The following is a 27506-nucleotide window of genomic DNA, read 5'->3' on the forward strand; positions in this document are numbered from 1 at the left end:
ATACTTTCTTACAGAGCAAAGCATAACAAAAAAAAAGAAGTTAACATAATTGGTTATTCTTAATACAACTCCATATATGGGAGATATCTTACTCCACCTGTTACTTTCGGAGCACTCTTCTTACAAACTCATGTTACAGGAATTAAGTAGTACATAGGTCATTATGCGCAGGAGTCCATTTAGCAAGTTCTCTATTTTTTCCAACGGCTCGCAACGTAACAACTTCTGCAAAGCGATATCACTTCTGCCAGTACATGATAAGTGCATTACTATAAGCCCTATAGATTCATAAGTATTTATTGGAGGGGTATAGGGGTATCCTTACTTTATAGCAGTGGTAGTCAACCTGGTCCCTATCGCCCACTAGTAGGCGTTCCAGCTTTCATGGTGGGCGGTAGGGGTGTTGTCCAATACTGAAACACTTTCCTTTTTTTTAATTTAATTGACTTTTAAAAAAAATTTCATAGCATTATTTAAAAAAAATTTCATTAGGTTTTCATAAAATTCCCAGTGACAATTTAAATTTCTGAAAATATACTATTTGTATCGCCCGCGCATAAGTTTAGTTCGCGTTACGTAAGTGAAACTAAATGGCGCTATAGTGCAACCGCAAACAAAAGAGCCTCGTCCCAGAATAGCTCACGCATCTCCCCCCCACACCACCCAGCTGTAACAGACAGGCAGAGCTGGTAGCTGCCATCCCCCCAAAAAAATACCCAATCCAGATGCGCGAGAGACATGCGCAGACGATGATACACGGCGCATTACTGTGGAACCGGTGGGTGGATAGAAAATTTTACTACTAACAGAAATACAAAAGTGGGCGGTAGGTATAAAAAGATTGACTACCCCTGCTTTATAGGGTCTTTTATTACCTGTCTGCATTCCAGTGAGTAACAATATATGGACACGAGTTACGATGTGAGTTGTGTAAATTGGGTATGGGCAGAGGTGGTATTCAGCCGGTTCGCCCGAACTGGTAGTAGAAATTGCGGGTGGGCCTGCTCACCCGCCCCAGTTCTATGCTGTCCTATTTAGACACGTTTTTTAGACCGGTCACATGCATGAAAGGCGCAAGAGAGAGCAAAGCCCATGCGCGGAAGGCAGGTGCACATGTGAACTGGGCGCGTGCACACGGGCTGAGCTGGTAGCAACATAATCTGAAACCTACTGCTGGATACAGTATGTGTTACAATCAGGGGTGAAATGAAAAATTTGTTACTACTGGTTCTGTGGGCGTGGCTTGCTGGGGGGTGGGGTAATGTGATGGGTGGGCGTGGCCAACTTTTTTTTTTTTACTTTTAAAAGCATTTTTTCTACAATCTCTTCGGCTGAAGAGGTTGTAGAAAAAAATGCTTTTAAAAGCCTCTGATGATCAGGCAACTCAGCTGGGATTGCCAGAGGAGCCTTTTAAAAGCATTTTTTCTACAAACCTCTTCGGCCGAAGAGGTTGCAGAAAAAATGCTTTTAAAGGGTTCTGACGATCCCAGCGGAGTTGCCTGATCGCCAGAACCTTTTAAAAGCATCGTTTTTACAACATCTTCGGCTGAAGAGCTTGTAGAAAAAAAATGCTTTTAAATGGTTCTGACGATTCCAGCTGAGCCACGCAATCATCAGAGGCTTTTTTTTTTACGTTTAAAAGGATTTTTTCGGCCGAAGAAAAAATGCTTTTAAAAGTAAAAATAACAAACCCTCTGATGATCGCATGGCTCAGCTGGGCATGCAGGGAGAGCAAGGATTTTTGCTACCGGTTCTCCGAACCACCTGCCGCCATCGCTACTGGATCAGGCGATCCGGTCCGAACCGGGAGCATTTCACCCCTGGTTACAATTATTTTTCTTATTTTATCTTTCTTATTTTTCCTATTGGTCTCTATTGGCCCTGGGTCTAGAGGCGAGGACGTTTGTCAAAACTGTTTCTCAGCCCATAACTCAGAATATTTTCACAGATGCTGCGGGAAGCCAAAGAGAAAGAAAAGCAAAGACTTGCCCAACAAGCCACGATAGAGCCGACAGCGCATTACGGGATGCTCTTCGATGAATTTCAGGGTTTGTCGCATCTGGAAGCTTTGGAAATCCTGTCCAATGAAAGTGAAGCCAAGGTAGGGTCAACGAAGTTAATAAATCAAGGGAAGGAAAACGGGAGATGCTTTTCAAAAAATGGTTCCCAACAGGATAGCAATAGCAATAGCCCTTAGACTTATATACCGCTTCACAGTGCTCTACAGCCCTCTCTAAGCGGTTTACAGAGTCTGGATTCAACCTCTAGCAGTGAGCAGTTAGCCTGCAATATTGCATTCTAACTTCTGTGCCACCATGAGAAGGAAGGAGGGAGGGAGGGAGGGAGGGAAGGAAGGAAGGAGGGAGGGAGGGAGAGAGGGAAGGAAGGAAAGAAGAAAGGAGGGAGGGAAGGAAGGAAGAAGGAAAGAAGGAAAGAGGGAGGGGAGGAAGGAAGGAAGGAAGGAAGGAAGGAAGGAAGGGAGGAAGGAAGGAGGGAGGGAGGGAAGGAAGGAAGAATAGCAATAGCCCTTAGACTTATATACCACTTCACAATGCTCTACAGCCCTCTCTAAATCGTTTACAGAGTCTGGATTCAACCTCTAGCAGTGGGCAGTTAGCCTGCAATATTGCATTCTAACTTCTGTGTCACCATAGGAAGGAAGGAGGGAGGGAGAGAGGGAAGGAAGGAAGGAGTGGAGGGAGGGAAGGAAGGAAGGAAGGAGGGAGGGAAGGAAGGAGGGAGGGAATGGAGGAAGGAAGAAAGAAAGGAGGAAGGGAGAGAGAGAAGGAAGGAAGGAGGAAAGGAAGGAAGGAAGGAAGGAGGGAAGGAAGAATAGCAATAGCACTTATGTACCACTTCACAATGCTCTACAGCCCTCTCTAAGTGGTTTACAGAGTCAGGTTCGAACCTCTGGCAGTGGGCAGTTAGCCTGCAATATTGCATTCTAACTACTGTGCCACCATGGGAAGGAAGGAGGGAGGGAGAGAGGGAGGGAAGGAAGGAGGGAGGGAGGGAAGGAAAGAAGGGAGGAAGGAAAGAACCAAAAATTATCTACTATTGACCTCACCCCATTCCTAAGAGGTCTGTAAGGGGCGTGCATAAGAGCACCAATGTGCCTACCATTCCTGTCCTAATGTTCCCTTTGATTGTATCCAATTTTATATAATCATTACATTATTATGATTATATATATGCTTATATATCGTATAGTTATTTCATGCTTATGCTTATATATACAGTTGCGACAAAAATAAATAAATAAAATAAATAAAGGAAGGAGGGAGGGAGGGAGGGAGGGGGAGTGGGGGAGGGAGGGAAGGAAGGGAGGAAGGAAGGAAGGAGGGAGGGAAGGAAGGAAGGAAGGAGGGAGGGAAGGAAGCAAGAATAGCAATAGCCCTTATATATCACTTCACCATGCTCTACAGCCCTCTCTAAGTGGTTTACAGAGTCAGGAACAAACCTCTGGCAGTGGGCAGTTAGCCTGCAATATTGCATTCTAATTACTGTGCCACCATGAGAAGGAAGGAAGGAAGGAAGGAAGGAAGGAAGGAAGGAAGGAAGGAAGGAAGGAAGGAAGGAAGGAAGGACTAGCAATGAGGGGTCCTTTGGTGCTCTCTGAGCTTGATTATTTTCTTGCAAATGTTTCACGACCAAACTAGGTAATATCACCAGTGCTTATTGTAAGTAATGCATAGAGGCCACCTCTGTTTTTCTCAAACACGCTATACCACAGCTGTGATGAAACCATCTGCCCAAAATATACACATCTGGTATTGTAATGTTTATTTTTTTTTCCCCCCAGGTACAATCATATTTGGCATCTCTTGAAGGAGAGGAATTAGAGGCCGCGAAAAATGCGTTGATTGCTATTAAGGCAGTCTTCCTTTCGCAAGACTCCGAAAACCAAGACAAAGAAATAAAAAAAGGTAGTTGCTGAATGACCTATTAAAGCGACGGTGGGGAACTGTGGCCCTTTTATGACTCACGGACTTCAACTCAGGGTGAAATGCTCCCGGTTCAGACCGGATCGCCCGGTCCGGTAGCAATGGCAGCGGGTGGTTCAGAGAACCGGTAGCAAAAATCCTTGCCCATGCCCAGTTGAGCCACGCGATCATCAGAGGGTTTTTTTTTTAACTTTTAAAAACATTTTTTCTTCAGCCAAAAAAAATATGCTTTTAAAAGTTAAAAAAAAAGCCTCTGATGATCGCGCGGCTCAGCTGGGATTGTCAGAGCCTTTTAAAAGCATTTTTTTTTCTACAACCTCTTCGGCTGAAAAATGCTTTTAAATGGTTCTGGCGATCAGGCAACTCAGCTGGGATCGTCAGAACCCTTTAAAAACTTTTAAAAGGCCCCTCTGGCGATCCCAGCTGAGTTGCCTGATCATCAGGGGCTTTTAAAAGCATTTTTTCGGCCGAAGAGGTTGTAGAAAAAATACTTTTAAAAGTAAAAAAAAAAAAAGTTGGCCACGCCCACCCAGTCACATTACCCACCACCACCAAGCCATGCCCACAGAACCGGTAGTAACAAATTTTACAGTTCACCCCTGCTTCAACTTCCAGAATTCCTGACACAGTATGGGAACTATGGCCCTTTTATGACTTGTGGACTTCAACTCCCAGAATTCCTGAGCCAGCATACCATAGCTGTCTCTGGAATTCTGGGAGTTGAAGTCCACAAGTCCTAAAGGGGCCATAGCTCCCCACCTCTTTATTAAAGGATCTAGTTAGTGATTCAAAACTATATGTTTTAGTAAGATATGAGCAGCTGGATCCTGAAAAAAGTCCTGCTGAAGCACTTTCTATTGAAAATACTATATTCTTAAATTTAATCGGGCTTTTCCCAGTCCTTTCGGTGTTTCGCCTTCTCTTCTCGATGTGGTGAAATTTGTGCTTTTTATTTGTTAAGTTTTCTTCTCGTTGGGAAATGAAACCTCCACATTCACAGCCTTATCTTACTTGCTGAGTAAGAAGATGTATTCTAATTATTTTCCCGCATCCAACGGAATCAGATATCGCATCCAAGGGGGAAAATAAACGGCTATCTTGGAAATTCGAAGTTATCCTGTTCAGTAGAACAGATAGAGGAGAACAATGTCCCAGTGGTGAAATTCAATTTTTTTTTACTACCGGTTCTGTAGGCGTGGCTTGGTGGGCGTGGCAGGGGAAGGTTATTGCAAAATCTCCATTCCCACCCTACTCCAGGAGAAGGATATTGCAAAATCTCCATTCCCACTCCACTCCAGGGGAAGGATATTTCAAAATCCCCATTCCCTCCCACTCCAGGAGAAGGATACTGCAAAATCCCCATTCCTTCCCACTCCAGGAGAAGGATACTGCAAAATCTCCATTCCCATCCCACTCCAGGGGAAGGTTATTGCAAAATCTCCACTACCACCCCACTCCAGGGGAAGGATACTGCAACATCGCCATTCCCACCTCACTCCAGGAGAAGGATATTGCAAAATCTCCATTCCCACTCCACTCCAGGGGAAGGATACTGCAAAATCCCCATTCCCACCCTACTCCAGGGGAAGGATACTGCAAAATCCCCATTTCCTCCCACTCCAGGAGAAGGATACTGCAAAATCTCCATTCCCATCCCACTCCAGGAGAAGGATACTGCAAAATCCCCATTCCTTCCCACTCCAGGAGAAGGATACTGCAAAATCCCCATTCCCTCCCACTCCAGGAGAAGGATACTGCAAAATCCCCATTCCCTCCCACTCCAGAAGAAGGATATTGCAAAATCTCCATTCCCACACCACTCCAGGGGAAGGATACTGCAAATTCTCCATTCCCATCCCACTCCAGGAGAAGGATACTGCAAAATCCCCATTCCCTCCCACTCCAGGAGAAGGATACTGCAAAATCTCTATTCCCAGCCCACTCCAGGGGAAGGTTATTGCAAAATCTCCATTCCCATCCCACTCCAGGAGAAGGATATTGCAAAATCTCCATTCCCACTCCACTCCAGGGGAAGGATATTTCAAAATCCCCATTCCCTCCCACTCCAGGAGAAGGATACTGCAAAATCCCCATTCCCACACCACTCCAGGGGAAGGATACTGCAAATTCTCCATTCCCATCCCACTCCAGAAGAAGGATATTGCAAAATCTCCATTCCCACACCACTCCAGGGGAAGGATACTGCAAATTCTCCATTCCCATCCCACTCCAGGGGAAGGTTATTGCAAAATCTCCATTCCCACACCACTCCAAGGGTAGGATACTGTAAAATCTCCATTCCCATCCCACTCTGGGGACAGCCAGAGGTGGTATTTGCTGATTCTCCAGACTGCTCAAAATGTCCGCCAACATTTCTGAAAACCTGCTGGCTTTCACCCCTCCAGTGCCCAGTAAATCAGTCAGAATGCAGAATAATAGAATTGGAAAGGGACCTTGGGAGGTCCTCTAGTCCAACCCCCTGCTCAAGCAGGAGACCCTGCACCATTTCAGATAAATGGCTGTCCAGTCTCTTCTTAAAAGCTTCCAGTATTTGGAGAATTCACAAATTCTGAAGGCAAGCCGCTCCATAGATTGATTGGTCTTAGTTTTCTTTGTGGCAAGGACTAAAATTGCTTCCAAGTTGGAAGTAGAGATATTGATTACAAAAAAAAAAACCTAACGGATACAGGACAGAAATGCAATTTGTTTGCTAAAAATATGACTGAGGAAGAAGGAGAAAATATATATATATACTTAATTAGAATCCCTTTGTTTAGGCACCGAAAGAATGTTTTTTTCTCTCAATTTAACTCTTTTTCCTTGATAATTGCCGCAGATGCAAGCGATGAGTTCATTACAACACTAACAGAACTGCTATTTGAACTACACGTCGCTGCTACACCTGATAAACTTAACAAGGTGGGGAATGCTGTTTATTGGGATCTTTGAAAGATGTTGCTTATTTGATAGCTCAGGGCAATGATCCTTGATAGCGTATTGATTTTTTTAAAAAAACAAGAAATGAGGCAAGAGCAGGCAGCATTTATATTGTTCCTATTTTGGTAAATTAGCAACTCCGAACTCATCGAAGGAGGAGACAGAGAAAGAGGGAAATTGGTGAATGTGTTTGTAAATTTTGACCACTTTTTTTTTTTATTTGAATTCATATCCCGCCCTTCTCCGAAGACTCAGGGCGGCTTACATTGTGTTAAGCAATAGTCTTCATCCATTTGTATATTATATACAAAGTCAACTTTTATTGCCCCCAACAATCTGGGTCCTCATTTTACCTACCTAATAAAGGATGGAAGGCTGAGTCAACCTTGGGCCTTGTGGGACTTGAACTTGCAGTAATTGCAAGCAGCTGTGTTAATATTTATTTATTATTATTTATTTATTTATTTACATTTATATCCCGCCCTTCTCCGAAGACTCAGGGTGGCTTACAGTATGTAAGGCAATAGTCTCATTCTATTTGTATATTTACAAAGTCAACTTATTGCCCCCCCAACAATCTGGGTCCTCATTTTACCTACCTTATAAAGGATGGAAGGCTGAGTCAACCTTGGGCCTGGTGGGATTCGAGCCTGCAGTAATTGCAGGCTGCTGTGTTTTAATAACAGGCTATCTTACAGCCTGAAGCACCACAGCCCTTATAACAGACTGCTTTAGTCTGTTGAGCCACCAGAGGCCCAAACAGACAACAAGTGGTCAAAATAGGGAGTTCCTTATCTAATCCTGCACTGTTAATAGGAAGTGTTCCCCCAAGGAAGTGTTCTAGGACCAAAACTCTTCATACTATACATAAATGACCTTTGTGATCATATTATTAGTAACTGCCTTCTCTTCGCCAATCATGTAAAACTATTTAACACCACCAACAATGCTGCTACCCTTCAAAAAGACCTTGGCTTTGTGTCGGAATGGTCAAAACATTGGCAAGTCCAAATCTCAACCAGCAAATGCTCTGTCTTACACATTGGCAAAAGGAATCAGAACGCAAAATACCAACTGAGCGGACATGACCTTGTAGATGACCCTCACTCTGTCAAGGACCTTGGAGTAGAAAATACGACTTCAGCAACAGAGCGGTCAATGCCTGGAATGCACTACCTGACTCCGTGGTCTCTTCCCAAAATCCCCAAAACTTTAACCTAAGACTGTCTACTGTAGACCTCACCCCCATAGCCAAAAGTCTCTGGAATAATTTGGTCTATAATCTGCCAGATAAAATCTGGAATGTTATGCTCCAAATTATGCAGAGCCAGAGGAGTGATGAAAACTGGCAAGATTAGGAATGGAAATATATGAGGAAGAAGTCCATTACAAATTCTGCAAATGCAGTAGTATAATGGCTTGGAAACCCAATGAGTTGGTTGGTTGGTTGATTGTTGGTTGTGTGGTTGGGTTGTTGAGTGGTTGGGTGGTTAGTTGGGTGTTTGGGTGCTTGGTCGGTGGCTGGATTATTGGTTGGGTGGATGGATGGATGTGTTGTGACCGAGGCCCAAGTAGTGATTACCAAACACAATTCAGTCCTGAACAAACTTATTTTATTAAAACAGCTGAGAATTAATTCATTCTCAGCTTAGTCCAAAACAAATTCTTTATTAACAATCCTTCGGCCTTATCACAAACCTTTGTCTTCTTTGGCGCCCTGCCAAAGGCTTTTCTTGGTAAAGTTCAGAAACGAGATGCCAAATAGAAACAGGTGTAACAATGTTGCTTTCCTACAAAGTGCGCAAGAACTGTTGCTGCTCTTTTAAGCCTTATGGGAGTGGCCAATCATCTCCTGGCCTTACTCCTGAGTTGTCCTTTTTGCTTCAGATGCTCTTGCCTTCTGGCAGCTCTTTGCATGCGTGCACTAGCATGCACAGGCTCCTCCTGTTCCTCTGCCGCTCTGCTGTCTACCTCTGGAGGCTCCGGAGTCTGCGCATCGCTCCCAGATGGCCCTGGCCCCATCTCTGCCTCGACACAGAGCCCTCATCTGGGCCTTCCCCTGACTCCAGGACTGGCCCATGGTCCTCCCCAGCCTCCTCACTGTCCGACTCCGCTGCCAGCTCCGCAGGCTGCTGACGGACCACAATAGGATGGATTGTTGGTTGGATGTTTGGTGATGGGGCAGTTGGGTAGTTGGGAGGTTAGTTGGGTGTTTGGATGGTTGAATCAATGAACCAATGAATCAATGAATGTAGCCACTCATCTCATATGTGACTCTGGAATATTTTCTGCCAGGAAACTTAAGAGCTGCTTTATGTTGGAATCCAGATGTGCTGTTCTGAAGCAGCGCACTACAAAAATGCCACTTTTGCTGATGGTTATGTTGCAGGCCAGAAAGAAAGCTTACGTTGCCTTAGAAGCGGCGAGTCTCCCCACATCTGGAGACCTGGAAGAGAACCCACCAGAAACCCAAACTAAAGAAACGGAGGAGGAAATTGTAGAAATGCAAGTAACCGAAGAAAAAACTCAGATGGGAGACCCTGAAAAGACAGCAACAAAAAGAACCCAAACTGTAGAGGTGAGTGATGACCAGACCTTTCTCTGAAGTCTGTCAGTCGAGGATGGTGTAGGGCCATGATGGCGAACCTATGCATGTGTGCCACATGGAGCCATATATATGGGCACGTGAGTGTTGCCCTAGCTCAACTGCTTGTGCTAATCAGGCTGTGCTGAAGCTGAAACAGGCTGTTTGCTGCTTGCTGCAAGGAGGTAAATTGATGGGAGGCAGAGGCCAAAGGCTGAGGGCCAGTGGGGGCCCTCACGCCCTCGTTACTTCTTGCCTGGACTATTGCAATGCTCTGTACATGGGACTCCCCTTGAAGAGCACCAGGAGGCTCCAGCTAGTCCAGAATGCGGCTGCGCGGGTGATAGAGGGAGCACCTCGTTGCTCCCATATAACACCTATTCTGCGCGGCCTGCACTGGCTGCCGGTAGCCTTCCGGGTGCAATTCAAGGTGTTGGTTACCACCTTTAAAGCGCTCCATGGCTTAGGACCGGGCTATTTATGAGACCGCCTTCTGCGATAGCCTCCCAACGACCTGTGCGCTCCCACAGGGTGGGCCTGCTCAGGGTGCCGTCAACCAAACAATGTCGGTTGGCGGCCCCCAGGGGGAGAGCCTTCTCTGTGGTGGCACCGGCCCTTTGGAACGAGCTGCCTCCAGGGTTACGTCAACTCCCCGACCTCCGGACCTTCAAACGTGAACTTAAGACTTTATTATTTCATCGTGTGGGACTGGCCTAAGTGTAATTTTAATTGTAATTTTAAATGGGTTTTATGTCAGTCTGTGACCATTTTAGTTTGATTCGGCCTATTAAATATTTGTTTTTAATTCTGTTTTTAAATTTATTTGTATTTTGTGTTTTATGGCTGTAAACCGTCCTGAGTCCTTCGGGAGAAGGGCGGTATAGAAATTAAATTATAAATAAATAAAATAAATAAAGTATAAGATGCACCCAAATTTTCACCCTCTTTTGGGGGCGGGGAGTGCATCTTATACTCCGAAAAATACACTAATGATATTTTCTGGATATTTCTCTGCTACATCTACAGCATGACTTTACTTAGTATCAGCGCTATTTAGTAAAATTTACTGCCTTGCAATAGGCTCGGCATCTATGCTAATCAGTACAATTTCTTCCTTTCAAGGAACTTTACATGTTGTCCATTGAAAGCCTGGCCGAAGTAACAGCGCGTTGCATTGAACAACTCCATAAACTAGCAGAATTAATTCTCCATGGACAAGAAGTTGAAAAGCCAGCCTTGGACCAGGCTCGAGGTCTAACAAAGTGAATATAGTTTCCATTTGCTGTTCTTTCTGCTTAAGGGTTATTACTGCTCATTCATTCATTCGTCGTAATATTTTCATTTTTTGGGTGTGTGTTGCATTGTCACATGGTCACACAGGTTTTGCTGGGTGGTGAGGCTTTATAACGTTGTGTTGCACCAAGAAACTTCTACAGGTGTCACTGCCTCTGTGACATGACAGGTAATTCTGGCTTTGCAACTGTCTCGTTCAGTGACCGTCTGTTGGCAGTCACGGCGGTGATGTAAAGCCATTTTTCAACCGATTCTCACACCTGCAATCTTTGCAGGTCTGTTAAAGAAAGCTAAAGTTAATAGAATAGAATAGAATTTTTTATTGGCCAAGTGTGATTGGACACACAAGGAATTTGTCTTGGTGCATATGCTCTCAGTATACATAAAAGAAAAGATACGTTCATCAAGGTACAACATTTACAACACAATTGATGATCAATATATCAATATAAATCATAAGGATTGCCAGCAACAAGTTATAGTCATACAGTCATAAGTGGAAAGAGATTGGTGATGGGAACTATGAAACGATTAATAGTAGTGCAGATTCAGTAAATAGTCTGACAGTGTTGAGGGAATTATTTGTTTAGCAGAGTGATGGCCTTCGGGAAAAAACTGTTCTTGTGTCTAGTTGTTCTGGTGTGCAGTGCTCTATAGCGTCGTTTTGAGGGTAGGAGTTGAAACAGTTTATGTCCAGGATGCGAGGGATCTGCAAATATTTTCACGGCCCTCTTCTTGATTCGTGCAGTATACAGGTCCTCAATGGAAGGCAGGTTGGTAGCAATTATTTTTTCTGCAGTTCTAATTATCCTCTGAAGTCTGTGTTTTTCTTGTTGGGTTGCAGAACCGAACCAGACAGTTATAGAGGTGCAAATGACAGACTCAATAATTCCTCTGTAGAATTGGATCAGCAGCTCCTTGGGCAGTTTGAGCTTACTGAGTTGGCGCAGAAAGAACATTCTTTGTTGTCCTTTTTTAATGATGTTTTTGATGTTAGCTGTATCATGAGCGCAGTCGCGGTTTCATTTAGCGACCGCTTTACTGAGTGACCAAGTTGCTGGTCTCAACTGCAGTTGCTAAATGGGGACTACTTGTAGATGGAGTCTACTGACTTTCCATTTTAAAAAAATAATAATCCTAATTTTAAGAATGGCTAAAATTGTGTAAAGTAACCAGGTCTTTCTGTCTTCGCCCATTGCCTCTTTAAATGATGTTTGAACTTAACGTTTAGAATGTTTGAAAAGTATTCTCTTTATTTAGATTATTCTGGGGGCAATAGCAATGAATCAAAAGGCAAAGTTGTCTTCCACTGGGAAAAAAAAAATGTTGTTGTGTATGATATGTGTCATCTGCTGACCCATCAAAGTGGAATATTTATGTAAATTTATGTAAATATGTTATTTTCATGAGCAAATATGACAATACAGCATCACAGGGCAATCCAATTTTTGCACCAGACTGCAAACAACAACAACAACAACAACAAGCCAATGGTCAGACGAGGAGACCCGAACTCATTGGTAGCCTTACACTACAATGAATAAGGACATACATTCAGTTTTGCAACTACTAAGATTGTTGGACGAGCAGGCACAAAAACAGCCAGGGAAATAACTGAAGCCTGGGAAACAGGCCCTTTTGTCCGTCAACAGGAGTGCTGATTTGTCACTAGCTTATCGAGTACTTAGGAGCCGAGGGCTTGGCAGCGCAAGGAAACAACAGCCGACAACTTAGTAGCCAGCCATCAACACACCCCAATCAATATCTAAAAAGCACACACACTGCTAGAGAGAAATTCCCTGAGGATTCGTTTCCAGCACGAGTCCGAGTGACTGACTGACCCAGATTGGAGACTCCTATCCTTTGTCTAAATTACTAATCATGAATTGGCAATGATCTAGATTGTAGTTTGGTCTGAATGTACAAGAAGATGCTGATTAACGAGAAACGCTCATGTTCCCGTTATGTTTTCGACAGTTTGACAAATACGATGTGTAATGAAGTGTTGTCCCTCTCGAAACAATTCTCCGATGTTTTGACTTTGGTTGCGGTAAGTTCTTACACAACTTCATTTATTGATTTATTACCTCATGGGTTACTCTTTAACTAAGTGAGAGAATGAGCAAGTGTTATTAAATGGTATCTCGAAGCCACATCCAGGGACGCGGTGGCTTAGTGGGTAAGACGCTGAGCTTGTCGATCGAAAGGTCGGCAGCTCAGCGGTTCGAATCCCTAGTGCCGCATAACGGGGTGAGCTCCCGTGACTTGTCCCAGCTTCTGCCAACCTAGCAGTTCGAAAGCACATAAAAAATGCAAGTAGATAAAATAGGGACCACCTCTGGTGGGAAGGGAACAGCGTTCCGTGCGCCTTTGGTGTTGAGTCATGCCGGCCAAATGACCACGGAGACGTCTTCGGACAGCGCTGGCTCTTCGGCTTGGAAATGGAGATGAGCACCGCCCCCTAGAGTCGGGAACAACTAGCACGTATGTGCGAGGGGAATCTTTACCTTTACCTTTTTTATTTTTTTATTTTTTATTTTTATTTTTTTAAATCCGCATCCAATGCACATAATATATTTCTCACAGAACTACAAACAAACAAACAAAGATCATATATTCTTAATCATATATAGCAGTGATGGCTAAGCTTTTCTGGACCAAGTGACCATAGCGTTCTCGCACGCGTGCCTAAACCCCCCCAAATGCAATGCGCGCACGTCCCCGTGCATGTGCCCCACACAGGGGTGGGTTCTATTTACCTTTACTACCAGTTCACATTGTGCCCGCATGCGCAGATGACGTTTGGGTCAGTGGGCGGAGCCTCCCATCGGTTTTACTACCGGTTCTATAGAACCGGTCTGAACCAGGGGCAAACCACCAATGGCCCTGCCCCCGCGCATGTGGGCATGCCTCAATATGAGCTCCACCCCCGCACATGCACACACCCCCTACACACGCCCCCCATGCATGCACAGGCGCCCCCCCAGGCACCCCCTCCACTAATGTGCGGCAAAGACCCAAAGATCAGCTGGCCAGTGGGAGGTGCACGCGCATGCGCGGCAGAGCGGAAGTGGGGCAACGGCTCATGTGCCATCAGAGAGGGCGCTGCTCGCCATAGGTTCGCCATCACGGATATATAGTTGTTCTGTCTCCTTCCCCACTTCAGACCCACGAGCTGGCCTTCAGCCAGCGGATTCACGGCTCTTATCAGTCCTGGCAGAGAAATCGCAGCTGCCTGCCAAAGTTCAAACAAATGACTCATGTAGCAAGACTTTCAGCTCTTTTTGAAACGGTTCAGCTAAACTTTTGCTTCCCGTGGAGTGAGAGCAGTCCCAAAGCTCCTTATATATCCTGTGGCAGGAGCCCCACCCTTCCTTTTGATAATGCCGCTTCTCTAATCTTCTGAAGCGCGGGTCAATCTAAGCTTGATTATTATTATCATCAGCTGGGTCTGAAGGCGTAGCCTGGGGAAGGGAGGAATCAGGGGATGACAGCCTCATTACATCCTCCAACTGGCCTGGTTCTGGCTCCTGGAGCCGAGCCACAGGAATCGCTGCTCCCGAGGTAAACCTTACCGGCCCTTCCCCCTCACTTTCGGAGTCACTTTCGGGCATGGGGCCAGGTTTGGGGGCGGGAGTCACAACAATAGTATAGCTTTTAAGTGATACGTTTTTCTCCGTTCTATTCATCAAAGGTGCCAATAATTGCCAAGTTTGATAGCCAAGAGCTTTATTTCATACTTATATTCCCATCATAAGAGTCGCTGGAGGACTCCGAAAAATAGATTCTTTACCTTTATAATTAAGCTCTTCGTGTTGCAGGAAAATCCATAACAGTGGAATGCAGGAGATTTAAGAGAATATAGCAATAAGCACTTAGATTTATATACCGCTTTGCAGTGCTCTCTAAGCGGTTTACAGAGTCAGCCTACCGCTGATAACAATCTGGCTCCTCAGATTTTTAAATAAAAGCAATTAAAAAGGATCACAGAAGTCCAATTCAAGTCAAGCATTGCAGCGCAGGTCGTCTTCGACTTACGACCACAACTGAGCCCAGAATTCGTGGTTGCTAAGCGAGACATTTTTATGTCCCCATTCCCCATTCCCTCCCTCAAAAAATTTGGATTTTACCACTGTGTGGGGTCCTTGGTGTTCTCTGAGATTGACTGGTCTCCTTGCAGACGTTTCATGACCCATCTAGGGAACATCAACAGTGTAAAAGGGAATCGGGGTTTGTTTGTTGTTTATATACTAGTGACTTGCCCTGTCAGTGTTAGTGGGAGTGATGTTGAAAATAAGCCTTTGATTAGGCTGTTGTTTACTGTTGCTTGTGTGCCTTACTAGGTCCTTGACTGAAATATTATTTACCTCTGGATCGTCGGTGTAGTATTAATCTGAATAATTTTAAAATTAACGAATTAATCTTAATTTCTGTTTATTATTATTATTATTTATTATTTATTATTTATTCGATTTTTATACCGCCCTTCTCCCGAAGGACTCAGGGCAGTGTACAGCCAAAATAAAACAAACAGTGCAATATACAATTAAAAACAAATTAAAAAACTTATTACATAATTGGCCTAAAAAATTTAAAATATATTAAACAAAAACCCATTAAAATTCATAATAAAAATTTTAAAATTTAAAAAAACCAATAAAATTTAAGCCAGCCCCGCGCGAATAAATAAGTATGTTTTAGTTCACGGCGGAAGGTCCGAAGGTCAGGTATTTGGCGTAAACCCGGGGGAAGCTCGTTCCAGAGGGTAAGGGCCCCCACAGAGAAGGGTGTGGATTATCTGGGTGTGGATTGCTGGTGAGAAGGCGTTTGGGTTCTTTAGCTTCCTTTCTGGCAAGCAAACTCCCACCAACCCTGACATCGTTCCCAGTGGTGGGTTCTAACCGGTGTTACCACCAGTTCGCTTTGCGCATGCGCTTCGTGCGCAATCGGCATGCATGCTCGCTTAGGTCGCACGGACGCCAAAATTGCGCTTCACGCAAGTGCATTGACTGGCTAACCAGTTGAGGCATTGCAATCCACTCTGCCGCGCCTTTCAGCTGGGCTAAAAACGGAGGAATAAAGGTAGGTTTAGCACAGGGGCGGGCGGGAGAGCCCAGATGACGGTAAGAACAAATCGGTCCGCTGTCACTTCAACATCTCCGCTAACGGTTCTCCCAAACTGGGGAGAACCGGTAGCAACCAACCATTGATTGTTCCTTGACAGTGACTGTAAATTGGAAGTGTGCGTGTGTGTTTTGTAAATTCCCATATGCAATTAAACCGCCCCCCCCCTCCACCTGGACTTGGGTTCTTTGGAAAATTTCTAACCCATTTTGGTTTTAAAATCAGTCCTTTAGCTCAAATTCTGTCAGATTTCCAGCGTTGAGGAAAATTACATTTTATAGCTTGCCAGTGAAGACGAAGCACGTTTCCGTGAGAGTAACTCAGTATTTTCCCTTTATCGGATATTTCATTTGGTGGCGTTTTCTCAGTGCCGCGAGAGCGTTTTAATTTTCTCCCGTGTTTTCTTTTAAACAGAGCGACAAAAAAGCTGAAATTCTTAATCCAATGGTCAATAGCGTACTATCAGAGGTAAGTAATTCCTGTATCCACTCCAGGGGAAGGATACTGCAAAATCCCCATTCCCACCCCACTCCAGGGGAAGGATACCGCAAAATCCCCATTCCCTCCCCACTCCTGGGGCCAGCCTGTCCTCCAAACTACTCAAAATTTCCAATACCGGTTCTCCGAACTACTCAAAATTTCTGCTACCGGTTCTCCAGAACCTGTCAGAACCTGCTGGATTTCACCCCTGATGGAGACTAACGAAGGACAGAAGCAACCTGCAATTAAGGAGAAATTTCCTAACAGTGAGGACAATTAACTAGTGGAACAAATCGCTTTTGGAAATTGTAGATGCTCCATCACTCAAAGCTTTTAAAAGACTGGATAGCCATTTATCAGAAATAGTATAAGACTCCAGTGAGAGCAGGTTGTTAGACCTCCTGGGTATCTTCCAACTGCGTTATGATGATGATGATCAAACTGATTTTATTTAATTGTGGAGAGCAGAACATAGAACATAGAATAATAAAGTTGGAAGCCTCTTTGGAGGTGTTCTAGCTCATCCCGTACTCAAGCAGGAGACCTTATGCCAGGGGTGAAATGCTCCCGGTTCGGACCAGTTCGCTCGATCCGGTAGCGATGGCGGCAGGTCATTCGGAGAACTGGTAGGAAAAAACCCTGCCCCCCCCCTTCCATGCCCAGATGAGCCGTGCGATCATCAGAGGTTGTGTTGTTGTTTTTTTACTTTTAAAAGCATTTTTTCTTCGGCCGAGAAAATGCTTTTAAAAGTAAAAAAAAAAGCCTCTGATGATCGCGCGGCTCAGCTGGGATTGTCAGAGGCTTTTAAAAGCATTTTTTTCTACAATCTCTTCGGCCGAAGAGGTTGTAAAAAAAATGCTTTTAAAAGCCTCTGACAATCCCAGCTGAGTTGCCTGATCATCAGAGGCTCTTTTTTTCTTTTAAAGGCAAAAAAAAAGGCTTTTAAAGAAAACAAAAGCCTCGGATGATCAGGCAACTCAGCTGGGATCGTCAGAGCCTTTTAAAAGCATTTTTTTTACAACCTCTTCCTTCTCTACCCTCATTTCCCTTGTGGCAACATTGAAGTCTCAAAGATGGTTCAGTAAGGCCAACTACAGCTAGCTTTATTGGAAGCAGATCTTCTGTGTTCTGGTGTAACAGCTCACAAAAAATGCCACACTTTGCTAACAATAGTCTCAAAGGTGCTTTTTTTCAAGAAGCAACTGAACTTTCTGGTTTTTCTCTGAAGACGTTTCACTTCCCACCCAAGAAGCTTCTTCGGCTCTTATATTTGCTAATAATACTTTATTATTATGCTAATATGCTAATAATAATAATTTCTTTTCTCATTAGGGCTGTAACAGCACTGCATATATTCAAGACGCTTTCCAGTTGCTGCTTCCGGTTCTTCAGATCTCACATATCCAACACAAAACACAAACGGGATTTCCTCTAAACGAGCCATCGGTTTAATTTCCGATGGGTACCATTAATTAATATCCAAATGCCGTATAAGCCATTTTGGAGGCTTTAGAAGGACACTAAAATGCAGGATTTGCACCGAAAGAATCAAACAAACATGTTTCCATCCGCCGGGTTGAAATCAGCGAATGGGGAAAGCAACGAGATGTTTCTTGTAGTAATTTAAGGCGTATTCTGGCTTTATCGGTGCAAAATTCACCTTGGATATATTACTGAATAGTTTAGATTTGGTTTTACCCCAAAAAAAGTTGTCTCCCCCCCACCCCCGACCACTGCTTTTGCCAGGTGGGGACTTCAAAAATTTTAGCAAAAGGTTCTCTGCCTGGTTGCTGGGTGGGCGTGGCCATAGTGGGCGTGGCCTAGTCAGCCTCCTGTACCACAGGGGCGGTGTGTGTGTGTGTGCTTTTGCCCTCCCCAGGTTCCCGAGGCTTTCCTTGAGCCTCTGGGAGGCTGGGGAGCCTGGGGAGGCGAACAGTCCGCGTGGGGACTCCTGGGAGGAGAGGGATGGGGTGGAACTTCCACTAGGCCCGTTTTTCGCCCTCCCTGAGCCTCCGTGGGCACCCTACATCCAAAACAGTCCACGTGGGGACTCCTGGGAGGGGAGGGGTGGGGTGGAACTTCCACTAGGCCCGTTTTTTGCCCTCCCCGAGTCTCCGTGCGCGCCCTGCACTTACCTGCATCCCAAACGGTCCGCGTGGGGACTCCTAAGAGGGGAGGGGTGGGGTGGAACTTCCGCTAGGCCCATTTTTCACCCTCCCCGAGCCTCTGCGTGCACCCTGCACTTACCTGCATCCAAAACGGTCCGCGTGGGGACTCCTGGGAGGGGAGAGGTGGGGTGGAACTTCCACTAGGCCCATTTTTCACCCTCCCTGAGCCTCCGCGCATGCCCTGCACTTACCTGCATCCAAAACGGTCCGCATGGGGACTCCTGGGAGGAAAGGGGTGGGATGGAACTTCCGCTAGGCCCATTTTTCACCCTCCCCGAGCCTCCGCGCACGCCCTGCACTTACCTGCATCCAAAACGGTCCGCATGGGGACTCCTGAGAGGGGAGGGGTGGGGTGGAACTTCCACTAGGCCCATTTTTCACCCTCCCTGAGCCTCCGCGCATGCCCTGCACTTACCTGCATCCAAAACCGTCCGCATGGGGACTCCTGAGAGGGGAGGGGTGGGGTGGAACTTCCACTAGGCCCATTTTTCACCCTCCCCGAGCCTCTGTGCGCACCCTGCACTTACCTGCATCCAAAACAGTCCGCGTGGGGACTCCTGGGAGGGGAGGGGTGGGGTAGAACTTCCACTAGGCCCATTTTTCACCCTCCCCAAGCCTCCGCGCTTGCCCTGCACTTACCTGCATGGGAACTCCTGGGAGGGGCGGGATGGGTGGGGCCAGCCAGGAGTGGGATTTTTGGGTTCTCCGAACAGCACAGAATTTTAGCTAGAGGTTCTCCCGAACCCCTGCGAACCCCCAGCAGCCCCACCCCTGGCCTTTTGCTTAAAGGTTTTAATCGAGTAAATTGAGAGAGCCGAAAGGGCAGATTTACTGATTTTGCTGCCATCCTAATATTAAATGTAAACATTCAGGGAAGAGAACCAAAGGTATAATGGAAGAATGGACCTTATTTTGAATGCTGCTTCTAACATTAGACCTTACTTTTGACCCTAAGTCCATTTTTTTCCATTTGTGGGCCTTTACGCCTCTCACTAGCACAGATGTTTACTTGCCTTAGCGATATTATTTATGATTGCAGGTCAGTTGTTCTGTAGGCTTGCATCATAAAGTCTTATGCAGAAAAAGCAGTAAATTATTTAAACAAAGGATTGCTTCTTGGTTCCTTGCCAATCAATTAGATCATCTTTTTTTCGCTCGTGTTGGTTCCTTATACTGAAGGGGATCCATATTTGGGTTCAAGGGGTGCTCCTTGGTGCTCCCTGAGCTGGGTGGCTTTTTGGCACATGTTTCATTACCCAAACTAGGCAACATCATTAAAAACCCCACTCCCTTCTAGCGCTGACGATGTTCCCTAGTTGGGTCATGAAAGGCCTGCAAGAAAATCACCAAGCTTGGAGAGGAACAAGGGCCCCCAGTTATATTCCTCCTCCTCTTCCTTCTCTCCTCCTCCTCCTCTCCTCCTCCTCTCCACTCCCTTCTAACACTGATGATGTTCCCTAGTTGGGTCATGAAAGGTCTGCAAGAAAATCACCAAGCTTGGAGAGCCACAAGAACTCCCAGTTATACTCCTTCTCCTCCTCCTCCTCTCCACTCCCTTCTAACACTGATGATGTTCCCTAGTTGGGTCATGAAAGGCCTGCAAGAAAATCACCAAGCTTGGAAAGCAACAAGGGCCCCCAATTATCCTCCTCCTCCTCCTCTCCTCCTCCTCTCCACACCTTTCTAACACTGATGATGTTCCCTAGTTGGGTCATGAAAGGTCTACAAGAAAATCACCAAGCTTGGAGAGCCACAAGGACTCCCAGTTATAATCCTCCTCCTCCTCCTCCTCTCCACTCCCTTCTAACACTGATAATGTTCCTTAGTTGGGTCATGAAAGGCCTGCAAGAAAATCACCAAGCTTGGAGAGCCACAAGAACTCACAGTTATACTCCTTCTCCTCCTCCTCCTCTCCACTCCCTTCTAACACTGATGATGTTCCCTAGTTGGGTCATGAAAGGCCTGCAAGAAAATCACCAAGCTTGGAGAGCAACAAGGGCCCCCAGTTATATTCCTCCTCCTCTTCCTTCTCTCCTCCTCCTCCTCTCCTCCTCCTCTCCACTCCCTTCTAACACTGATGATGTTCCTTAGTTGGGTCATGAAAGGCCTGCAAGAAAATCACCAAGCTTGGAGAGCCACAAGGACTCCCAGTTATAATCCTCCTCCTCCTCCTCCTCTCCACTCCCTTGTAACACTGATGATGTTCCCTAGTTGGGTCATGAAAGGCCTGCAAGAAAATCACCAAGCTTGGAGAGCAACAAGGGCCCCCAGTTATATTCCTCCTCCTCTTCCTTCTCTCCTCCTCCTCCTCTCCTCCTCCTCTCCACTCCCTTCTAACACTGATGATGTTCCTTAGTTGGGTCATGAAAGGCCTGCAAGAAAATCACCAAGCTTGGAGAGCAACAAGGGCCCCCAGTTATCCTCCTCCTCCTCTTCCTCCTCCTCTCCTCCTCCTCCTCTCCACTCCCTTCTAACACTGATGATGTTCCCTAGTTGGGTCATGAAAGGCCTGCAAGAAAATCACCAAGCTTGGAGAGCCACAAGGACTCCCAGTTATAATCCTCCTCCTCCTCCTCCTCCTCTCCACTCCCTTCTAACACTGATAATGTTATCTAGTTGGGTCATGAAAGGTCTGCAAGAAAACCACCAGGCTCAGAGAACACCTCATTTCAACTTTGAGCTACAAATGATCTGGTTTATCGACGTAATTGGGTTTGCATTTCTCGGTCCACTCCATATTCCACCGCTGTTGCTCGGTAAGGGAATGCCTACGGTTTCAAATGTATCTTCATGCAAATCTCACAAATTGAGAACATTTGCCTGGAACATAGGATCCAGGACACCACAATCTGCTCCCAGTTCGATGAATTACAGTTACTTCTAGGTATTGCTGAACGACCAGAACATGGCCGTCGTGGAGCAGAATGTTCTAGCATTTTCCAGCATGTTCCATGTTCCAAGTTTTGCATGTCTCCGTCTCTTTTGAGCTTACTGGTAGGGATTCTGAAGCAAGGCAGGGCCTCTGGTGGCTCAGCAGACTAAGTCTGTCTATTATTAACACAGCTGCCTGCAATTACTGCAGGTTCGAGTCCCACCAGGCCCAAGGTCGACTCAGCCTTCCATCCTTTATAAGGTAGGTAAAATGAGGACCCAGATTGTTGGGGGCAATAAAAGTTGACTTTGTATATAATATACAAATGGATGAAGACTATTGCTTAACACAGTGTAAGCCGCCCTGAGTCTTTGGAGAAGGGCGGGATATAAATTCAAATAATAATAATAAAAAATACGGTGACCTTCATTAATTTAACCCACGGGTATCCAACCTTGGCAACTTTAAGCCCTCTGGACTTCAACTCCCAGAATTCCCCAGCTAGCCTGTTGGAAGTCTGAAAGTTGCCATGGTTGGACAACAGTGATGGAATTCAAAATTTTTTTACTATTGGTTCTGTGGGCGTGGCTTGGTGGGCATGGCAGGGGAAGGATACTGCAAAATCTCCATTCCCACCCCACTCCACGGGAAGGATACTGCAAAATCTCCATTCCCACCCCACTCCAGGGGGAAGGATACTGCAAAATCTCCATTCCCACCCCACTCCAGGGGGAAGGATACTGCAAAATCTCCATTCCCACCCCACTCCAGGGGGAAGGATACTATAAAATCTCCATTCCCACCCCACTCCGGGGGGAAGGATACTGCAAAATCTCCATTCCCACCCCACTCCAGGGGAAAGGATACTGTAAAATCTCCATTCCCACCGCACTCCAGGGGGAAGGATACTGTAAAATCTCCATTTCCACCCCACTCCAGGGGAAAGGATACTGTAAAATCGCCATTTCCACCCCACTCCAGGGGAAAGGATACTGTAAAATCTCCATTCCCACCACACTCCGGGGGAAGGATATTGCAAAAATCCATGCGAATAGATGGGGGCGGGGCCAGCCAGAGGTGGTATTTGCTTGTTATCCGAACTACTCAAAATTTCCGCTACCGGTTCCCCAGCACCGGTCAGAACTGTCTAAATACCACATCGGGTGAACAGCCCTGATCTAACAGAATACTGAGTTGCTAGTTTCTTAATACACGTTGCATCGAAGCACTGCAAGTGAATCATTTGTCACAATAAACATGTGCCTTTTTGGTTTCTTTAAGATTTCACACTTTAATTTTTTTATTTTATTTTATTTGTCAATCGTATATAAGATAACAGGTAAAAGTATAAACATAATTTGGATACATGAAAAGAGTAAATAAAAAGGAATATTAGGACAGGGATGGTAGGCACTGCAGAATATAATAACTGCTCCTGCAGAGAAGATTTGTGAGAATAGGTAATTGTCATAATGAAAGGGATCTTCTAACTAAACGTTGCTTAGGAATATGTTGTGGGCCTTAGAGGAATATTTAAAAAGAATCATTTATAACAGGGGATTTGAAGCAGCCTTTCTGCAGGTTTTTCTGGAAAGCGTTCAATGCACGGAGTAGATTTTATTTATTTTATTTTTTATTTATTTCATTTTGTCACAACAGTATACACAAACATCGACATAAATAAAAAACAACACGTCATAAAAGAAATATATATATATATATATAAGTAAAAGTATGCAACAGTTATGTTAATTGGATATAATGAAGGGAACAATAGGACAGGAACGGTAGGCACTTTTGTGCTCTTATGCACGCCCCTTATAGTCCTCTTAGGAATGGGGTGAGGTCAATAGTAGACAGTTTTTGGTTGAAGATTTTGGAGTTTTGAGTAGAGACTATGGAGTCAGGTAATGAGTTCCAAGCGTTAACAACTCTGTTGCAGAAGTCATATTTTCTGCAATCAAGTTTGAAGCGGTTGACATTAAGCTTGAATCTATTGTTTGCTCTTGTAATACTGCGATTGAAGCTGAAGTAGTCTTTTACAGGAAGGATATTGCAATAGATGATTTTGTGTGTTAAACACAGGTCGTGTCGAAGTCATGAAGGGGGGGAAAAATTAAGGAAGAAGCTACTAAATGAGACAAAGAACAGAGATTTATCCTTGAAGATCAATACGCTTGGCAGTTTAAGAATTAAAACCAACCGGCTCGTTTAAAGGAACCAGACCAGCTCAGGGTTGTGTGGGGAAAAAAACAACATCATCTCTAATAAAAACGGATTGCAAAATTAAATAATCAAGACTGCCCTCTTATAGCCGGTTCACACTTATTTTTATATATATATATATAAAATCTAATCTCAGACTAATCTGAGCACAACCAAGCCCCCACCCAAACAGGACACACCCCCATCCAATCAGAGCACAAAAAAACCCCATCCAATCAGAGCACAGCCAAGCTCCCACCCAATCAGTTCAAACCCCCACTAGCAGTTAAAAAGGAAGAAACAGCTGCAATCACACATTGCTCCCAGAAGCACGAAGCTACACCCGCGAAAATTGGAAGTGTCTTGGCGACGTTTCGACGAAATCTCATTCGTCATCTTCAGGCTTCAGCTTCGTGCTTCTGAGAGCACCCGCGAAAACCTCAGAAAACAAATATATATATATACATACATACATACATACATACATACATACATACATATATATATATATATATCCCACCTTTATTATTTTTATAAATAACTCGAGGAAGTGAACACACCTAATATTCCTATTGGGAATGCTTTCATCTGAATGGGACAGCTTGGCCTGTCCAGCTTGGCATGACCAGCTCGCCACCAACAAGCCGCCTCTGTCAACTCATTGCCACTAAGATGTTGCAGTCCAAACCACTACTTGAGCAGGAGACCCTGTGCCATTTCAGTCAAATGGGTGTCCGGTGTCTTCTTAAAAACCTCCAGTGATGGGGCACCACAACTTCTGGAGGCAAGTTGTTCCACTGGTTGATTGTTCTAACTGTCAGGAAATTCCTCCTTAGTTCTAGGTTGCTTCTCTCCTTGATCAATTTCCACCCGTTGCTTCTTGTCTTGCCTTGTGGTGCTTTGGAGAATAGCTTGACCCCCTCTTCTTTGGGGCACCTCCTCAGATACTGGAACACTGCTATCATTGTCTCCCCTATTCCTTCTTTTCATTAAATTAAACATACCCAATCCCTGCAACCGTTCTTCATATGGTTTAGCTTCCAGTTCCCTCCAGTCCAGACATACTGTAGGAGACTAAGCCCAGTGACGCTGTTGACCTCAATTTTTTTCAAATAGCAACTGTAAAATACTGAATGGGAGCTAAGAGACTTGGAGCAGTGTTTTGCCACTGGGGTTTCATCAAATGCAACCTGAAACATAGACACAGCCTGAGATGATAGCTAGATAGCGAAATATAGATCGATAGATGGATGGATGGATGATAGATGGGATAGATAGACAGACAGACAGACAGACAGACAGATAAGATAGACAGAGATGGATAGATATAAGATAGATGATAAAAAGACAAAGATGGATGGATGGATGGATGGATAAGATAGAGATGGATAGATAGAGTTGGATAAATGATAGACAGACAGACAAGAGATGGATGGATGGATAGATAGATAGATAGATAGATAGATAGATAGATAGATAGATAGATAGGCAGGCAGGCAGGCAGGCAGGCAGGCAGGCAGGCAAAGAGGCAGACAATCATTAGATAGAGAATGGGTAGATAGATATTGGTAGGTAGATAATTATAAGATTGAGAGATGAGAGATGAGATAGATAATTATGACAGAGAAGATAGATAACAAATGATTAGATAGATGGATAGATAGATAGATAGACAGACACTGACACTGATGTAAAGATAAAGATAACACTGGTTAGATGAGAGATGAGATAGATGATTAGCTACAGGGGTGGAAACCTTCCAGTTTAACAACCGGTTTGGTGATCGCATGCTTTGCGTGCGTGCGCAGTTCAATGAAAAATCAGCTTCCGGGTTAGTGCTAGGGAATTAAAACAGCTGAGGCGCAACAATCCACTCTGTTGCGCTAATCAGCTGTGAAGATAAAGGTAATTAAAGCGCAGGGGCGGGCGGGTGGGCCGAGCTGATCATTGGAGCTATCGGTTCACTCCCAGCTGATTGTCAGAGCTACCGGTTTGCCCGAACCGGTCCAAACCGGTAGAATTCCATCCCTGATTTAGCTAGCTAGCTAGTTAGCTAGCTACAACTTCTCTGGATAGTATGATGTCCCAAAGTTTATTTTCATTTAAAAGGACATATCATTGGTGTTTTGTTAAATTGTGTTAATTTGCAGTACACAGATTAAGCATAGATGACTCAGCTTACAGCAAAGCCTGCCCCACTCCATTAAGGATAAGTGTAATTAAAGTTTTAAGGCTCTGGATGAGGAATTAGAGCACCAGGAAGAGACAACAGCCCAAGAGGCAGGTTTTTACGGTATTATACTTCATCGGGATGACGCCTGTCTCTTCACAGCACCTGCTATATAAACTCTAACCTGTCTCCTTGGCACTTTCCAATGAAAAATCAATTTTCTCCCCTGGCTGCTTTTACGACATTTCTTTGGAACCATGGCAGCTTCCAGGTGCCACAGAGGACAATATTTCAAACCTGCAGGAACAGGACAATTCACCTCGGTGATTTTTCTACAGCCAACGGACTCAGATTTAACGTTTGAAATTCAATAGAAAGCAGAGAAGGCTGCAGGGAAACCCCAAAAGGGGAAAAAAACAAACAAACGGCTTGTCGTGTCCCATCCCCCATTCCGACAAACGAGTCAAGGAAGTCCGTATCAAACGTGGCAACGAAGCCTCTGCAGCTTTGCCAAATTCCTTCGATGTTTGTCAGGGCAGGCAGGAGTCCAAGTTGTGACTTCAGTGATAGAGTCCGATATCAGCAAACTAGATGAGACTTTGCTTGACTCAAGGTTGGAATGCCAAAAGCAGGTCCTTTATATAGGCTGTGGGGTGTGGCTCCATGACTCAGCATTTATCCAGGCCTGCCCCTCCCTTCCTTCTGCTGGCGTCGCCTCTCAGATCTCCGGAAGCGAGGATCCTCCCACTCTGAATTGTCTTCAGCTGTATCTACTGTCGGCATCTGGGAAAGGGAGGGGTCAGAGGGAGCAGGTCCGGGTAATTGCACCACTTGGCTGACTTCCTGCTCTGAAGGCTGCGCCGACGGAACACACGCTGTATGAGTGAGGTTTATTGGGCTTCTCTTTTCACTCGACTCCTCTCCAGGCAGAGGCCAGGGCCGGGGGCTGGAGTCATGACAGGCCTTTCATCTTCATTATCAGACTCGGAGTCTGATAACAGGCCCGGTTGGCGACGGGAGGGGCCCGGCTGAAGAGAGGAGGAAGGATGAGTCACAACACGGCTATCTGTACTCATCCCCAGAGCTCAGGACGTAAAAAAGTTGAATCGCCTCTTTTTAAAAAAACATTTATTATCATCGTTTTCGCCAGTCTCTTATCGATCGCAGAAAGAACGCCCCTTCCATATGTTTCCAACCAATACGGTGTTGAGCTTTTCTTGGCTTAGTTGCCACCCCCCCTGCCCCCCGCAGTACAGACTGTCCTCAGTCTTATGACCACAATCGGGCCCAAAATATATGTTGCTAAGCAAAACGTTTTGCCTCGTTGTACGACTTCTCTTGCCACATTTGTTAAGCGGTAAAATCGCTGCGGTGGTTCACTTATGACCCGGATGTTGAATAAATCTGGTTTTCCCCCGTTGATTTTGCTTGTCAGGTGGTTGCAAAAAGGTGATCACATGACACCCCCCCCAGGGATGCTGCCAGCGCCGTAAATGTGAATCAGGATGCTGCAACTATCATAAGTGTGAACAATGGTCGTACGTCACTTTTCTTCAGTGTCGTTGCAACTTTGAATGGCCGCTACGCGAATTGTTTTTAAGTCGAGGAGCACTTGCGCTTGCTGATGTCATCGCTCCATCTTGTTTTAGGTCTCTTGTGGATGCTTTTGATCGAGTGGGATCCATTCTACGACCGCCTTCCCTTCTCTTTGCTCTGCAACCAGCCCATT

The 27506-nt window shown here is 45.2% G+C and overlaps 1 protein-coding gene across 2 annotated transcripts in view; it reads left to right on the plus strand.

Annotated features, from left to right (window-relative positions):
- Positions 1 to 19637, plus strand: part of FAM114A1 (family with sequence similarity 114 member A1) — a 34037-nt gene extending 14400 nt beyond the window's left edge. For both annotated transcript variants that reach the window (XM_058193829.1, XM_058193830.1), the window contains 8 exons: positions 1949 to 2101; positions 3803 to 3926; positions 6781 to 6863; positions 9271 to 9459; positions 10588 to 10727; positions 12736 to 12808; positions 16297 to 16350; positions 17695 to 19637. In XM_058193829.1, coding sequence (XP_058049812.1) covers positions 1949 to 2101; positions 3803 to 3926; positions 6781 to 6863; positions 9271 to 9459; positions 10588 to 10727; positions 12736 to 12808; positions 16297 to 16350; positions 17695 to 17814 — 936 coding nt within the window. In that variant the 3' untranslated portion in view covers positions 17815 to 19637. The remainder of the gene's footprint in view (positions 1 to 1948; positions 2102 to 3802; positions 3927 to 6780; positions 6864 to 9270; positions 9460 to 10587; positions 10728 to 12735; positions 12809 to 16296; positions 16351 to 17694) is intronic.
- Positions 19638 to 27506: the final 7869 nt, after the last annotated feature.

The sequence above is a fragment of the Ahaetulla prasina genome, chromosome 8 (assembly GCF_028640845.1).
Source record: "Ahaetulla prasina isolate Xishuangbanna chromosome 8, ASM2864084v1, whole genome shotgun sequence".
Lineage (NCBI taxonomy): Eukaryota > Metazoa > Chordata > Lepidosauria > Squamata > Colubridae > Ahaetulla > Ahaetulla prasina.